General features: G+C 52.5%; 1 protein-coding gene across 4 annotated transcripts in view; it reads right to left on the bottom strand.

Moving 5' to 3' along the window:
* Positions 1–9,534: 9,534 nt before the first annotated feature.
* The window catches only part of ZFHX3 (zinc finger homeobox 3), an 866,714-nt gene continuing 858,928 nt past the window's right edge, over positions 9,535–17,320 (bottom strand). For 3 of the 4 annotated variants that reach the window (XM_075939759.2, XM_075939762.2, XM_089781574.1), the window contains one exon: positions 9,535–15,321. In XM_075939759.2, coding sequence (XP_075795874.2) covers positions 13,793–15,321 — 1,529 coding nt within the window. In that variant the 3' untranslated portion in view covers positions 9,535–13,792. The remainder of the gene's footprint in view (positions 15,322–17,320) is intronic. The other variant, XM_089781575.1, reaches the window with a different exon arrangement.

The raw sequence follows: 17,320 nt of genomic DNA, 5'->3' as shown, positions 1-17,320 counted from the left end.
TCCCCCGATGCTATAGAGGTAAGTAATCACTTTCAGGCTCTCTCCACAGGCTCTGTAGTGCTGAAAGCTCTGGAAGGGACCTCACAAGGAAGAAACCAGAAGGGAACACCATCTACTGGAAGGCATGAGATGCATAGTCCTACGGATGGGGGTTCCACGGCCACCACCCCCAAAAGGAAACGACGGGTGGTGGTGGTCAGGGACTCCCTCCTAAGAGGGACTGAGCCATCCATCTGCCGTCCGGACCTGGAATCTAGAGTGGCATGCTGCTTACCGGGAGCTTGCATTCAGGATGTGACTGAGAGGCTTACCAAACTGATCAAACCTTCGGATTGCTACCCCTTCCTGCTTCTCCACATGGGAACTAACGATACGGCCAAGAATGACCTTGAGCGGGTTACTGCGGATTATGTAGCGCTGGGAAGAAGGATCCAAGAATTCGGAGCGCAAGTGGTGTTCTCGTCCATCCTCCCTGTTGAAGGGAAAGGACTGGGCAGGGATCGTCGAATTGAGGACGTAAATGCGTGGTTGCGTAGGTGGTGTCGCAGAGAAGGCTTTGGTTTCTTCGACCATGGGACTCTGTTCCGGGCGCAAGGATTGTTCGGAAGAGATGGGATCCACCTAACCAAGAGAGGAAGGAGCATCTTTGCAGGCAGGCTTGCAAACCTAGTGAGGAGGGCTTTAAACTAGGTTCGTCGGGGGACAATGACCAAAACCCTGAGGAGAGTGGGAAAGTCGGATACCGGGAAGAATGCAGAGAGGAACGAGCAAGAAAGGAGGACCCCTGATTCGAATGGAGAAAATAGGGCAATCAGCTGGTTATCTGAGGTGTTTGTACACTAATGCGAGAAGCCTGGGCAACAAACAGGAAGAACTGGAGGCCCTGGCCCAGTCCAAGAAATATGATTTAATTGTGATAACAGAGACTTAGTGGGATGACTCGCATGACTGGAGCGCTGTCATGGAAGGGTATAGACTGTTCAGGAAGAACAGGCAGGGGAGAAAAGGAGGAGGAGTTGCACTATATGTAAGAGAGCACTATAATTACTCTGAACTCCAGTATAAAGAGGGAGAAAAGCCTGTTGAGAGTCTATGGGTTAAGTTTAAAGGAGCAAACAACAGCAGTGATGTTGTGGTTGGTGTTTGCTACAGGCCACCAAATCAGGTGGATGAGGTAGATGAGGCTTTCTTCGGACAATTAAGAGAAGCTTCCAGATCGCAGGCCCTGGTTCTCATGAGGGACTTTAATCACCCTGACATCTGTTGGGAAACAAATAGGGCAGTACATAAGCAATCCAGGAAGTTTTTGGAGAATGTTGGGGATAACTTCTTGACAAGTGCTTAAGGATCCGACCAGGAGCCGTGCGCAGCTTGACCTTCTGCTCACAAACATGAAGGAACTAATAGAGGAAGTGGATGTGGGTGACAACCTGGGAAGCAGTGATCATGAGATGGTAGATTTTAGGATCCTGACCAAAGGAAGAAAAGAGAGTAGTAAAATACACACCTTGGACTTCAAAAAAGCAGATTTTGACTCCCTCCGAGATCTGATGGGCAGAATCCCCTGGGATGCTAACATGAAGGGGAAAGGAGTCCAGGACAGCTGGCAGTATTTTAAAGAAGCCTTATTGAAGGCACAGAAAGAAACCATCCCGACGCGTAGCAAGAGAGGCAAACATGGTAGGAGACCGGACTGGCTTACAGGGGAAATCCTTGGTGACCTTAAGCACAAAAAGGAAGCTTACAAAAAGTGGAAACTTGGACAAATGACCAGGGAGGAGTTTAAACGTATAGCTCGAGAATGCCGGGGGGTTATCAGGAAGGTGAAAGCGCAATTGGAATTGCGACTGGCTAAGGATGTGAAGGATAACAAGAAAGGTTTCTACAGGCATGTTAACAAGAAGAAGGTGATCAGAGAGGGTGTGCGGCCCCTACTGGATGAAGGAGGTAACCTAGTGACAGATGATGTGAGGAAAGCTGAAGAACTCAATGCTTTCTTTGCCTCTGTATTCACGGACAAGGTTGGCTCCTGGACTTCTGTGCTAAGTGACGCAAGATGGGAAGAAGATGGACAGCCTGTGGTGGGTAAAGAACAGGTTAGGAACTATTTAGAAAAGCTAAACGTACACAAATCCATGGGTCTGGACTTGTGCATCTGAGGGTACTGAGGGAGTTGGCAAATGTCATTGCGGAGCCTTTGGCCATTATCTTTGAAAAGTCGTGGAGATCGGGAGAAATCCCAGATGATTGGAAAAAGGCAAATGTAGTGCCCATCTTCATAAAAGGGAAGAAGGACGATCCAGGGAACTATAGGCCGGTCAGTCTTACCTCGGTTCCTGGAAAAATCATGGAAGGGATCCTTAAGGAATCCATTTTGAGGCACTTGGAAGAGAGGAAAGGGATCGGGAATAGTCAGCATAGATTCACAAAGGGCAAGTCGTGCCTGACCAATCTGATTAGCTTCTATGATGAAGTAACTGGCTCTGTGGACATGGGGAAGTCAGTGGATGTTATATACCTTGACTTTAGCAAGGCTTTTGATACGGTCTCCCACAATATTCTTGCCAGCAAGTTAAGGGAATGTGGATTGGATAAATGGACGGTAAGATGGATGGAAAGATGGCTAGAAGGCCGGGCCCAGCAGGTAGTGATCAATGGCTCGATGTCAGGATGGCGGTTGGTTTCTAGCGGAGTGCCCCAAGGTTCGGTTCTAGGACCGGTTTTGTTCAACATCTTTATTAATGACCGGGATGAGGGGATGGGTTGCACCCTCAGCAAGTTTGCAGATGACACTAAGCTGGGGGGAGAGATAGGGTCCAGAGTGACTTAGACAAACTGAAGGATTGGGCCACAAGAAATCTGATGAGGTTCAACAAGGACAAGTGTAGAGTCCTGCACTTGGGACGGAAGAATCCCAAGTATTGTTACAAGCTGGGGACCAACCAATTAAGTAGTAGTTCTGCAGAAAAGGACCTGGGGGTTACAGCGCCCTGCCAGGAGCGTTTACAATCAAGGGCAAAGCCTGGGGTGGATTTTGTGACGTGGGCCCAAACAGGCCTGGCACACATCACGCCGTCCCGTTTGCTACAGGCAGCCTGAGGCAGCCAGCCCCTTCCAGCACAGTCGGCATGACGCCGCTTTCCTGAACGATTCCTTGATTAAATCAAGTTCTGACCTTTGTGGTGTTTACAGAGGCAGAGTCGCCCCGGCGCTGGCCACAGAAGCAAAACCTCCCTCCCCCTGCTCTGCCGCACAACCGCGTCCCCACCCTGTATCAGGAGGGTAGCCTGCCGCCCGAGGGCCACATGGCCCATCAGTGTTCTCTGTGTGGCCTGCAAGACATTTTGGTTCCTGTTGCCCTGCGCAGGGCTGCCAGATCCCGCTGCCTTCCGTCCATGAGAGTTTTTTGCACCAGTATTATCAAAGTGACATGCACAGGAAGCCAGGACACGGGAAGTGAGGGGCGTGCCAATTGCACACAGCATTGGCCTGTGTGCTCCCACCGCAGCCAATCACAGTGCTGCTATGGTTCGCTTGGCACACCCTGCACAGTGTAAGTGTACACGCACAGTTAGCAACACTTGCCTATCCTGGGAGACATCAGGTTACGAGCTTGCAGCCCACTGAGATGAAGAAGGGCCAGTCATATGGCCTCTTCACCAGCCTCGGTTGCCCAGCGCCGGTTTACTAACTGACAAACACACTCTGAAATGCAACAGTGAAACAACTATCAGTACAACGGCCAAATACCATATTGTGCACAACTCCCCCCCCCCCCCCCGCCGCCCCAAACATCCAAAACCAACATTCCAAGTTCTCCAGGAGTCTCACACCAATTTTATGCACATTAAACTCACTGAATCTGGAGTTGGGGCTGAAAGTAAAAGAAATCCAAACATGTTAAGGCCTGGAAATACAAAAGGAAGGTACTGACAAACCATAGCTCTGCCCTGTAGTAACACCATGGTTAGTGCATAGACCACACATTAATTACACTGATTGGAAAAAACCAACTTTCCCCACTTTTTGCACTCCCCCACCCCCCTGACAGCTGTGTCATGTCCTAACATGGCCTGCTAACGGGGGGCCAGTGATGGGCTCAGTTTCAGATGGCAGACCGTTTTAAAGAGAGCAGCTGTACGCAGCACACTCTGAAGGGTGGGGGTGGGGACCCTCAAGCCGTTGGCTGCGTGTGATTGGTCAGGGTTAGCTGTGTGTGGGTGGCCACACGGTTCGTTTACCTGAGCGCCCTCAGGCATGGAGCCCCACAACTCTCATTGGCCACCATTTGCCGTTCCTGGCCAATGGGAGCTGCGGGAAGCAATTCAGGTCAATGCCTGTTGTAAACCAAGCGCGTAGCAGCCTGAGAGCAGCTAGCCCTGATGAACCACGTGCAGCCCACGGGCCCAAGGTCCCCACCTCCGCTGGGAGAACATTCGCCATCAGACGCTTTCCACTCAGAACGAGGACAACTCAATAGTAACCTCCCCCAAAAGAATCATGACCTGGATGGTTAAAGGGCCGGACCCCAGGTGCTACATTTCCAGAAGGGCCCATTTTAAAATTAATTGGAACTCAAATGAATTGGCCAATTTACCCAAATTCTCAGGCAAATAATTCTGTGCTCCAAGCAAATGCTGTAAGTTTGAGGGAGGGTAACTCGGTATTCTGCTCAAGTAACACAGTGGCTGAGTCCCCCTTTGCCAGGACAAAATGCAACCCAGCCTCAACTACTGAGCTGCAAAACCTTAAAAACCAACCAATGGTCCTGCAGCATCTCAGAGACTAACAAAGCATGTCGATGGGATCACGAGCTTTCGTGGGCACAGCCCACTTCTCCAGGTTCCAAATAAATGCCAGAGAAAGAGAGGGGGTGGGGAGGGAAAAGAACAGTCAGTCAATGTGTCCCTGCTAAATGACGCTGATGGAGAGTGTTAAGTGCTCTTACGTACCAGGTGGTTGGCCTTTTATGTCATTGGATGTGGAACGTGGAGGCTCGTCCAGCCAAGGTCTCTGTTAAAACGCCTATTGCGGGTATCACATCGGTAAAGGAAAGAAAGTTCTGCAGCCTCCCTTTCAAGCTGGTTTTTGAAATTGGCCTGAAACAATACGGCAACGTGGAGATCCATTAGCAAGTGCCGGGCAGGTTACAATGTTCCCCGACAGGATTCCATGTGTTGCCTTTTCGAATGTCTGATTTGTGTTCGTTCCCTTTGGTGGAGACTGTCCAGTCTGGCTGGTGCACGTGGCAGAGGGGCACTGCTGGCTAGTGCCAGGGACACAGTGTGTCGTTTTTTCACTCCTCTCTCAAGTCATTGCCGGCATTTCCCCTTCCAGTCTGCTGAGCCCCAACGCAGACCTGACTGTCTGCGTAGACCAGCCCGGGTGAGCCAGCAGCACATGCAGGCAGCTGCCCTTGGGACGGCACCTGGGATTGCCGGGCGTAAGTGCACAAGCCACTGTGCTCTGCATGGCGCGACAATAGCCACTCTAACGCTCTATGGGTGCTAGACGCCCAGTTATGCTGAGGAGAGATGGAGCAGGATGGAGATTTCCTAGTGGAACACCTGGCCTTCCGAAAAATGCTGATTAATCCAAACCGAGCCCTTCTGTGGGACACGGTGAGTGGGACAGTCTTTGGAAGGCCACGAGAATGCAGGTTTCCTGCCAACTCACTCACTTCCTGCCTTGCCTCTGAAAAAAGGTTAGTTTGTATGTGAGCCAACCAGTAGCGGCCAGCATGGACATCAGCTGTGGGCTGCAGCTCGCAATAGCACCTGGGTTGGGCCGCGCTTGCAGTGAGGCAAGGGGGCGGAGAGGTGGGTCTGTTGTTTTAGAGCCAGGTTCTCCGGCAGACTGTATGGGATGGAACTATGCGCAAGTTCTGTTATTTTACCTGAGTTAGTTCTGCCGCGCAAACGCTTCTCGCCTGGGCGCGTATACACGCACTCCTAGCTCGCAAGCAGCCCCGTGGGTGGCCATGAGCGTGACGATGTGCAGTCAGAGGCCCATTCCAGCAGGCGAGGCCAAAGGCAGCAGCACTGCATCACTATTTATTTCCCTGCTCTCCTCTGACATTCTCCAATCGCCATCAGGCCAGGGGACCAGTCTGGGCACGGCAGGGACTGAGCTGACACACGCTGTCCCTGCCGTTTCACTCACACACAGCGCCCACCGGGGGAGCCCAGCCAGACGTGGCACGGTGCATCTCCTCTGAGTGGCTGGGCCCCCGTGGGGCTCCAACCAAGGCCTTTCCCCTAAGCCCCTTGGTGCTAAAACCAGGCAACTGAGTGCAAAGCCCGAGCCCAGCACATAGGAAACGAGCCAGCGAGCCATTTCCAACGGCGGTAGCGCCAGTAAGACTGAGCAAAGGGCCAAGCGCAGCTGAGCGCAGGTTCTGAGTCTGTGTGACAGGCTGGCGTGAGCAGCACCGCCTGGGCAGGACCGCCGTGTCAGAGCTGGGAGCACCGTGTGCACAGCACGAGGTGAACCCTCTCGCCTGGCCCACAAGGCTTTCCTCAGCTCCAAAACCGGCTGGCTCCCAGCTGCATCCAAGCACATTTACTGCCCAGGCAGCATCCAGGGATGGGCAACGCGTTCACTTACCAGCACGGTGGGCAATCAAGACAAAGGCTCATTCCCCGCGCTGAGTAATGCGTAGGGAGGGCCACGTCCTGGGAGGGCTTGAGCTGGTGTTTCCTCTGCTGCCTCTGTCCAGGCCACAGGCCGTGAGCAAGAGGAGGGAAGAAACGTTCCACACGCCACCTCCCGGCCAGTTCTCATGGCTGAGGGCTTGTTGGCTACATGGCAAAAGCCGCCTCTGGGCAGTAGCCCCACCTGGCCCTGCCCTGCAGCACGGAGGGGCTGGCTGAGCCGGGCTCGCTGAGGCCCAGGAACAGGCTGTTGGGAGCAGCGGGAGCCGACACTGATTCCCTCTCCTTTCCGAGCCGCAGTCTGGAGTGAAGCCAGGGCCCATGTCGGGCACCTGATCAGGGATCATCAGCCCAGCTTCTGGGAGCTTCCGTGCAAGTTGGGTGCCGCGCAGTCCCTGGAGTCAGGAGCTCCAGCATGTCCCCTCTTGCCGCGCAGGAATTCAAACTGTCCTCGTGCTGCTGGTCCTGGAGGGAGCCAGGTGTGGAGGCTGGGGGCGGTGTCCTAGGACATGAGGCTGGGCTAGGGCCAGGGGAGGCCCGGGGCAGAGCTGTTAACAAGGAAGGCAGCAATCCCTGAAAGCAGGCAGGCACCGCGACGGGCTTCACGCGGCATAGGAGCTGCCAGCGTGTTCGAAGAGAAAGGCCCTGCCTAAGCTCCAGTGCAGGGGCAGCTCACCTCAGGGCCACAAGCCGGCTGGAGCCCCGGCTCTTGTCCAAAGAGGCTTCAGAACCTGCCCAGGGTGCCGTGCTCCTGGGCCAGACTTCCCAACACGCAGGCAGCTGCCCATAGCTCCGCAGAGCCGAGACCCAGAAGCACCTTTGGCAGCCTGGTCCCTGGCACTGGGACGCAGCTGGAAGCTGCCTCGCACTCTCTCAAGCATGGCCCCACAGAGGCCGTTTGCTGTCGTGCTAGGGCCTTCGTCTCCATCACTCACTGGACCTGTAGCATGGGAGGAGCCCAGCTTGGCAGGGGCTTTCTAACTGGAAGTTCCCCCCATCTGAAAATAGAGGCTAGCAAAGTTGCAAATGACGCCGTGAAGTGTTCTCACAGCCGATGTAAGACAGCAGCTTGTGACAGTGTTTTCACTTGGCCGACGCGTCGGATGCCTGTATTTGATAGTTCAGTGGCCCAGGCTTTCGAATGCAGACGCCGAGAGTTATGCACCTAACTCCAAAATTAAGACTAAAGCAGGAGATGGTTTCTCTCCCACGGAGCTCTCTGGGAGCCAGTGGGGAGCAGTACTTTGGAAAATGAGGCCTCTTATTTCAGTGCCTGACTGGTTTAGTGATGACCGACTCGCTGCTCCATGCTTGAAGCAGCAGCTGCCAGGCCATTAGGAAAGCAGCAAACTCAGTAAAGAACCCCCCAATCAGTTTCCAGAGAAGTGTTCGGCAGGCGTTCCCTGAGCCTGCAGCACGGCTGGTCGGACCCGGCCTCAGGGAACGCTACTTACACGTGCGCAGGCAGCGGGAAGGGGTTTCAGGGAACCAACTTGGTTCACATGGTCACATGATCACCTGCACGGCTGAAAAAATCAGTTTCTTTCCATACCCAAAGCTACAAAGGCCTTTGCCCCCATGCACCCTCCTGGCTGCACACACGGAGGTTTCATCTTTCTTAAAACTGCAGCTAGCGCCTGGACACTGGGCCCAATGGAGCTGGGCTCTCTTCTGCTACTCCGACACCAGGCGCCCGTCCCGGAGGGCCTGAGGGGAATTGCAGAGCCCCCCGCTCAGAGAGCTGGACACGTTGCAGAGGGAAGCTCTAGAGCAGAGACTGAAATGGGAACACAACTTGGGAAATAACCACTTTGAAAAAATCATCCCACATATCTCAGGAGCTTCAATTGGGAACAAACCGTCCCAAACAAAAAGCATCCCCCAGCCCTGAGTTTCCTGGCTAGACAATATTCTAACCTTCGTCTTTAAACAACCCCCGTCTCCTCTCAAACTGTGAGACTCTTGGGTTCTGCCTCCCTTCACTGACTGCCACTCCCAAGCAGGGCAGTACGCCTCTTACTACAGAGAACCTGCCGACTGCCCAAGGGCGCTACCACGCTAACCGGCCTTCCGAGGCGACTGGCCATGGGGGTGTTACGATGACTGATTCCTGTAGATAGAAATTAGAGGTGAATGGGATGTCCTGTGGACATGGTCCCGATGAAAGAAATGTCCAGGCTTTCCCGCTGCATGGGACACCTTTTGTTTACACTCAGCTGTTTACCAAGTTGTGTTCCCATTTCAGCCTCTGCTCTAGAGCAGTGAGAGGTTCGCTACAAAAGGAAACTCAGTGAATCAGCCACTTACCGTTCTTACCTTCAGCTGCTTCTGGTTTAATCCGTGGAAGACACTTGCAGACTGGCTCATTTCTAGGTTACAGATGTGAAACTGACCTTATCTGGTAAGGCATCGGGTTCTAGCTTTCTCAGCGTTAATTACCGTCACGTGCCTGGATTTCGTATACAGCCCTTGGTAAAATTCCAATTATAAAATGCCCTTTCCATACACAGCACATCCCAACGCTGTAACGAGGCAGTGCTGCGTGGCTCATTACTTCCAGTTCAGCATCTGGACTCCATGCTGAAAATAACCGATTCAAAGCACGAGCCCATGCACTCCCATACTAATCAAACAGTGCCCGTGGGCACACAAACACCCACGTGCTGCTGAGGACAAGTGACTGTGCATGTACACACACACACACACACACACACGAGTGCACAAGGGGCATGTGCCTACAAGGATCTCCATGAACATCTAATTTCATACACACAGATGAATGCACAAATGTGCACACACGCAGTCCTACCAGCGAGCGCGTGCGCGCACACACCCACACCCACACAAAACCTTCATACACCTGGGCACATCGGAGACAAGAGCTTTTGCTCATTTTTTTAATGTATCACAATGAGCAGGAAACACACTTGATGAAATATTGTCAAAGGAGTATATTCAATTACCATCTACAATCAGCTTAACTATGACAACAAAGTTTTGTGACATTTTTTTAAAGTTTTGAAAGTTCCATGTGGTTTCTGTTTGTTAGTCTCCATGTATTTTGGTACAGTTCGAGATCAGCATTGTTACAGTAACAAAAAAGCTAACAAGACTACATTATAGAAAAACACCAAGAACATCATTTTTGGTTTCACTTGCTCTATTTTTTGTACATTGCAAAGGCTGTTCATATACCTCTTCACCTCATTTATGCTTTCTGTTCTACCAAAACTTGCCCCCCCCAAATAAACAAACAAACAAACAAAAAAGTCAAAGCTTTGTGTTTCACAGTGGGCAGTATCTCAGCCAACAAACCAACCAAATCTCTGCTTCTATTTAAAATGTTTTAATTTAGTTAATTTATTTTTTTTAAAAGCAAAATATATTTTCACAAACATCAAGTGTGCTGGCTTGCATTAATGCCTCTCTGTTGTCTGCACCTTCCTGCCATGGCTGCTGCATGGGCGCAGGTAGCCCCTCTAAACACACCTTGTTGTGTATTTTAGTCTCCTGTGTGACATTTGGTCATCTTCGCCTCTTTAAAAGCTTTTCATTTAAAAATAAAGTTACCGGCTCTGCTCTGTGTTTAAAATCTCGGCCTGGGGTTTGACCCCAGCTCGAGGGGTCTCTTCTATGCTGAGTAGTGCCAGCTACTCGGGTCTCCTAACTCCCCTTTGGCTGCGTGTCCAGCACCAGGCCACGGCGTGGGAGTTTCGGTTGGAAACAGACACATTTATACGATTGGGAATTTTTGAAGGCGGCTTTGACAGTGACCCCTTCCCAGAGCCTCTCAAGGAGCCGAGAGGTGCAAACTCTCCAGGGAAGGCCGGACTGAAGGGCAGCAGCATAGATTAATATTGAATTACTGGCATGATCTGACAGCGCGGCTTGGGGTGAGCAGCCAGGCACCTGCCCGTCCCCCAGCACAGCCCAGAGGCCTCTCAACTCTGACCAACACTGCGCCTGGCAGCCTAGAGCTGGGCTTCCCCTGAGCAGCACCTGCTCCCCGGACCACAGTGTGAAGAGACATGGCGGTGGGTGCAGAGCCGGGTCTGAAGGGAAAATGATCCTCTGCGACTGGCTGGAACCGTCCGTTTCACCTGCAATGGAAGCCATTCTACAACGGACGAGCCCACGGCACGCCCCTCTGTGGAGATTCTGCAGCAGGACTCGGACTTTGGCAGCCTAACCCTTCTGACGCGCGTCAGTGTCGCTTAGTGTGAGAGCACAGCAGCACCGCCTGGGCCACGCTGCGGGGCACTTCAAAAGGATGAGGCAATCTCAGGCTGAACGCGTATCTAGACATATTTAGAAAAAATACAAGGAAAGGCGCTGAAAATGCCTTTTAGTGGGTGTGAAGGAAAAGGGGAAGAAAGAGAGAAATTGCACTATGACCAAACAGAACAAAACCAAAAGAAAAGTTTTCCAAAGATATCGAGCAGAATTTGACAGAGAAAGGTAGTGTTCAATTGTTAACTTGTATCACAGAGAGAACCAAAAACAAAACAAAATATTTCTATATGATACAGACAGAGTAACATACAACAGTTAAATGGCAAAAAATATATATATATTTCATAGAATTACAAACAAGATAAAATAATGAAAACAAAAAACTGTACAACTTTAGAATTTAAAAAATGTTCATCTCAAACACAGGGAGAAATACAAGAACTTTTGTTAAAAGAAAACAGTTTGTTAAAACAGCAAACGCGTTGTGTACTTGTTTTTGACACCTTATGCTACAACTGGATACTGGTATGAATATCAGACGGTACTCTCTTTAGTATTGTCTACTTAAAAAACAATTTAAAAAGGAATTTGCACTGTGCATCAGCCTAGTTAGAAATATGTACAACAGTTCAAGATCTAGTCTCATTCAACTAAAAACAAAAATTCATAAAAATAAGAGTCCCGGCTAAAAAAATGAAAACTGGTTTTCATATTTCGGAATGCTCCAGTCTCTTGAAAAGTTGATGAGTGGCTTCAACACTGGGCAAAGAAGCCATTAGGTGAACAATGGAACCTGCATTCACAGTCTTCGAAGTTCCCTTTTGAAATAGGAGGAGGATGAAGGGGAGAAAGATTTCACACTTTTGGGGGAAGGGAGATTGTTTCTGTTGACATTTGGCTAGGGAAGTGAAACAGCAAACATCTGTCTCCAAGATCTACATTTTAGCAGCACAAAGTTTTCCTTTCAAAGTCCAGACCATATAAGGGGTGGGTGGGTGTGTGTGTCCCACAAACAGGAATACAGAGAGTAACACAAACACAAGTGCCTCACATATGGGTTTTTTGTTTTGTTTTTTTTTGCTTTCTGTACATTGCTATCTGATTCATTGCGGGCTGCACCTCTGGCCCGCTCACCACTCAGACTGCCTAAGACGAGGACAAAACTTTGAAGTAAAAACTTGTGGTTTGGTATGTTGAATTTTCATTAAGAGTTGCCTCTCTGCTTGCAGAAGAAGCACAGATAACAAGCTGGGTACTTTTTAATTCTTTTCTTTATTTAAAATTAGTTTTGTTTGTTTAAATCAGAAACAAATTCTCAAGTAAAAAGAAACCTTTTTGCTCATTCTGCACCATTGGTGAAAGGGTATGTCTTTGGATTTTATTTAAAGCATGACTTTTTTTTTTGGAGAAAAAAAATTAACAAAAAGTTATTTTAAAAGAAGGAACAGAGTGCAGCCTAATTACACACAGAGGAACAAATGCTTATAGTTTAGGAACAGAATCTTTGAAGCATTTACAAAACGAAGAAAGGAAGAGCAAAAGGAAAATGAAAAAATGAGAAATAAGTGCACAAGGATAACAGACATAGGTAAATCGTATGTATACGTCTTAAAAAGCTTCCAACTCCCAACAAAAAATATTCTGCAAGGGATCCAACTGACCCCCCAAACCCTTTGAATGTCTCTCTTTAGTTTTTATAAAATAATTATGCAACCACCCTCGAAGAAATGAAGGCAGCGACCATAAGTGGCAGATCACAGGATGGGTGAAAGGGGAATAAAGGGGAGAAAAGCTTAGGCGAGTCAATGGATTGCAATCTATCTGGCTAGGAATGAACAAGACAACATCAAATGAGAAGCCGTCAGCTGGACCATACAAAAGCTAAATGTACACAAAAGGGATTTTTTTCTTTTAAATCTACCATACTGCTTCAGTTCATTTCCAATGCAACAATCTACTCAACACCAAAAATGGTCATATCTATCATAAATACAGAAAGTCAGTTGTTTTAAAACTTGTTTTTAAGCTCCAAGTCCTCAACACTCTTTGTGGTTTTTTTCTGAAAAGTGGGAGTGCTTAATTTTTCCCCTTGAAATTGGCTTCAGCAGAAAAGCTACCCTTAAAATCCCCAGAAAGCTAAAGCAGTTCACATTGTTTTTCTCTTGAATACTTTCTGCCCATTTTAAATTAAAAAAACAAAACAAAAAAACACCTCCCCAAAAGCCCAAAACAACCCCCCTCCCCCGCTCTGCCAAATCCAACAAAATAAAATTCTTTTCTGGAACAAAAAACAAAACAAAAAACCCCCAAAACAAACAAAAAATTATATATATATATATATATATATACACACACACGCGCACGCACACACACACACACACACACACATATATATATATATATAAACAATGATTCTGAAAACAGAACAAAGTGTGAGCGATTGACCTGAGAATAAAAAGACATTACATTTCTTTTTTCTTTTAGCAAGCCATTGGTATCTGAATGCTAAGATAGCAAGAAATTTAAAACTGTAGCCCGGTGGGCTGCTTTCCCATACAGTGCATGCCGGGCTCCGCTGTGCTATCAGTGAGGGCGTTATTGGGCAGGGGCAATATACAAGGGTTGGTTGCGCTCCAAAGACACTAAGGAGGCCGGGTGCGCTTTTGTCTCCCAGACCAACAGGACCTTCAAAAGGACAAATGTAAGAGAATTTTTTTTAATTAAAAGAAAAAAATGTCAAAGCCACCGGCACCGTTATATGGGAAAACAACCCACACGTCTTCTTTTTTCTTTTTCTTTTTCTTTTTTTTGGTTCGAAGCTTTGGAATTGCAGTTAGTCTGTTTTTGAAATTGGTTTGTTATTCATTTTTATTTAAATTCATTTTTGTATTGTTCATCTTCAAAGCTTACAATCTGAAGGTGTCCATTCCTACACTAGTTAGACCACTGTCCTTCGGGCAGCTGGGGTCCTTAGGCCCCTCCCCCGGGCTAGCCGGTCCATCTGACTTTTGGCTAAGATCCGTGTCAGACTCCTCCGAATAGTCGTCTGTTGGCATCGAGGGCTGAACCCCTGAGGTGCTGCATGAACTTGAGGTAACCGTTGACGATGAGGAGAGAGGAGGGAAAGGAGGAGGAGGCGGCTTCCCAAGAGGAGCCCGGGAGACCCCTTGAGGCCAGGACTTTGTGGAGGCGTGGGGGGAAGCCGAGGCGGGGGGGCTGTCGTTTGAGTGAGCGGCAGACTGCGAGGTAGATGCGGTGCTAGGGTCGGGGAGGCAGGCAGAGTGAGGTAATAGACTGGGGTGCTCTTTGGCGTTTCTTGCTGCTCTTGTGATTGTTCGGTGTTTGTGAGGGGCTGACTCGAGATGCTGACTCAGGGCTTCGTCCCCACACTCTGTGCTCTCGCACGCCACGCACTGGTACGAGCTGCTGCCCTTGCCGCTGCTGCCAGTGGGCACATGAAGCACCATCTCTTGCAGGTTCACCACAGACTGGCCGAAGAAGCAGAGGGACTTCAGGTGGTTGCTGGCCGCCTCCTGGTCGCTGAAGCCGGCTTGGCACTTGCGGCAGACCAGCTTGTACTGCGCCTTTGGAGCAGCGAAGGGCTCGCCCAGGGAGTCTGCACCTTTGCTTTCTGCTTCGGGCTCTTCTTGGGGTTTGGGCAGGAGGGGGGACACCTCACGGGGGGCATTTTTCTGCTCTTCTTGCTGGGGGGGTTCTTTGGCAGGGTCTTTGTCTGGGGTAGCAGCCCCCGGGGGGACTGGAGTTTGGCTTCCTTTGGGCTGTTGCTGCTGCACCTTCTGCTGCTGCTGCTGCTGCTGCTGCACTTGCCGCTGCTGCTGCTGCTGCTGCTGCTGCAGCGCCTCCTGCAGACTCTGCTGATATTGCTGGTACTGCTGCAGCAAGGAGCTAGGGGCCAGGCCTAGCAGAGCCTGGGACAGGGCTGGGCTGTAGGGGAACAGGCCTTCCATGCCGTACATGGGCTGCAGGTACCCGCTCTGCAAGGCCCCGGGGATCTGAGGGGCGTAGTAGGGGGAGAAGCCGGGGACAAAGTAGGGGAGGAACTGGCTTGTGAGCAAGGCTGCTGGGTCTGAATTCAAGGCAGCCTGCAGCGCCTGGAGCTGGGCCGGCTCCACCGCGTACTCCATGGTGGGCAGGGGGGCTGAGAGCGTCGCCGTGGGGGCCTCTCCCTTCTCCTTCTTGGGCCCCGGCAGGGAATCCCCCTTCCCTTTGGGCGCCTTCTCCTTCTCTTTCATCTTCTCACCGTCCTTCTCCTTGCGCGGCTGGTGGGGGGCCAGGGCCACCGTGGCTTGTGCTGGGCTCGGGGAGCTGAGCGAGGCGGAGGACTGCTTATTTGGTAATCCGGAGGTGGGGAGGCCAGGCGAGGGGACGCTTGTGCTGGGCAGACCCATCAGGTTGGGCTTTGGAGAAGTTAAAGCTACAGGGGAAGCAACAACAAAATCACTCAGCACCGTGCAGTCTCAGGGCGCTCATGGCTGTGGCTGAGCCGAGCTGCTAGTCACCCCACTCCCCGGCTGGGCCCCTGCAGCCTCACCTGCCCAGCTCTGGGAAGTACTAAATCCCACCTTTCACCTACCACGTGCTCCCCAAGCGCAAGGCCAGGAGCTACGCTGGGGTCAGCTCCCTGCTCAGCCAGACTCCCTCTGGGACCCTGCGCAAGGTCACGAGGCCTCCCTGTGCCTCAGGTGCCCCTCCCAGCGGGATCCCAGCCTGCCCACCTCCCGGAGCGGGCGTTCACACGCAGGAACTCACACACAACTGCCAGAAACGGCACTGGGAGTAACGAGTCCACCTTGCCGGCCTCCCTACCTTCTTGGGACTCCCAGGCGGACCAATGCCTGGCCCCAGAGACCCGGCAGCTCCCCACACCGCGCCCACAGCAATGGGCCTGCCTGTCCTGACCGGTCCGGCTGCAAGCAGGGTCCTGCCAGCCACAGAGGCAGAGCTGCCGCTGGGGGCAGAAGCGCTTGCAGAAGGGCTGGCCTGAAACTGCACTTGCGCCAATGAGACTGAGGTTTAGCAGCAGAGACTCTGGCTGCAGGGCCAAGCGCTGGGAAAAGGCGAAAGGAGGCAGGGCGGGGGGAAGGAGAGGAGGGGGGCCGAGGAAGGGAGGGAGGGGAAAAGGCGAAAGGAGGCGGGGCGGGGGGGAAGGAGAGGAGGGGGGCGGAGCAAGGGAGGGAGGGGAAAAGGCGAAAGGAGGCGGGGCGGGGGGAAGGAGAGGAGGGGGGCGGAGCAAGGGAGGGAGGGGAAAAGGCAAAAGGAGGCGGGGTGGGGGGAAGGAGAGGAGGGGGGCGGAGCAAGGGAGGGAGGGGAAAAGGCGAAAGGAGGCGGGCGGGGGGAGGGAGGGAACGGGGGAGGAGGGGGCGGAGCAAGGGAGGGAGGGGAAAAGGCGAAAGGAGGCGGGGCGGGGGGGAAGGAAAGGGGGGCGGAGGAGGAGGCGGAGGCGGGGGGGGAGCGGAGGCGGGGGGGGCGGAGGGGCGGGAGGGAGGGAGGGGGGCGGAGCAAGGGAGGGAGGGGAAAAGGCGAAAGGAGGCGGGGCGGGGGGAAGGAGAGGAGGGGGCGGAGCAAGGGAGGGAGGGGAAAAGGCGAAAGGAGGCGGGGCGGGGGGAAGGAGAGGAGGGGGCGGAGCAAGGGAGGGAGGGGAAAAGGCGAAAGGAGGCGGGGCGGGGGGAAGGAGAGGAGAGGGGCGGAGCAAGGGAGGGAGGGGAAAAGGCGAAAGGAGGCGGGGCGGGGGGAAGGAAAGGAGAGGGGCGGAGCAAGGGAGGGAGGGGAAAAGGCAAAAGGAGGCGGGGGGGGCGGGGGGAAGGAAAGGAGAGGGGCGGAGCAAGGGAGGGAGGGGAAAAGGCGAAAGGAGGCGGGGCGGGGGGAAGGAGAGGAGGGGGCGGAGCAAGGGAGGGAGGGGAAAAGGCGAAAGGAGGCGGGACGGGGGAAGGAAAGGAGAGGAGCCGAGGAAGGGAGGGAGGGGAAAAGGCGAAAGGAGGCGGGGCGGGGGGGAAGGAGAGGAGGGGGGCGGAGGAAGGGAGGGAGGGGAAAAGGCGAAAGGAGGCGGGGCGGGGGGAAGGAAAGGAGAGGAGCCGAGGAAGGGAGGGAGGGGAAAAGGCGAAAGGAGGCGGGGCGGGGGGAGAAGGAGAGGAGGGGGGCGGAGGAAGGGAGGGAGGGGAAAAGGCGAAAGGAGGCGGGGCGGGGGGAAGGAGAGGAGGGGGGCGGAGGAAGGGAGGGAGGGGAAAAGGCGAAAGGAGGCGGGGCGGGGGGAAGGAGAGGAGGGGGCGGAGCAAGGGAGGGAGGGGAAAAGGCGACAGGAGGCGGGGCGGGGGGAAGGAGAGGAGGGGGGCGGAGCAAGGGAGGGAGGGGAAAAGGCGAAAGGAGGCGGGGCGGGGGGAAGAAGAGGAGGGGGGCGGAGCAAGGGAGGGAGGGGA

This window comes from Pelodiscus sinensis, chromosome 12 (assembly GCF_052426305.1).
Source record: "Pelodiscus sinensis isolate ZL-2025 chromosome 12, ASM5242630v1, whole genome shotgun sequence".
In the NCBI taxonomy this organism is placed as follows: domain Eukaryota; kingdom Metazoa; phylum Chordata; order Testudines; family Trionychidae; genus Pelodiscus; species Pelodiscus sinensis.
The sequence above is the reverse complement of the archived record's forward strand: the minus strand, read 5'-3'. Positions and strand labels throughout refer to the sequence as shown.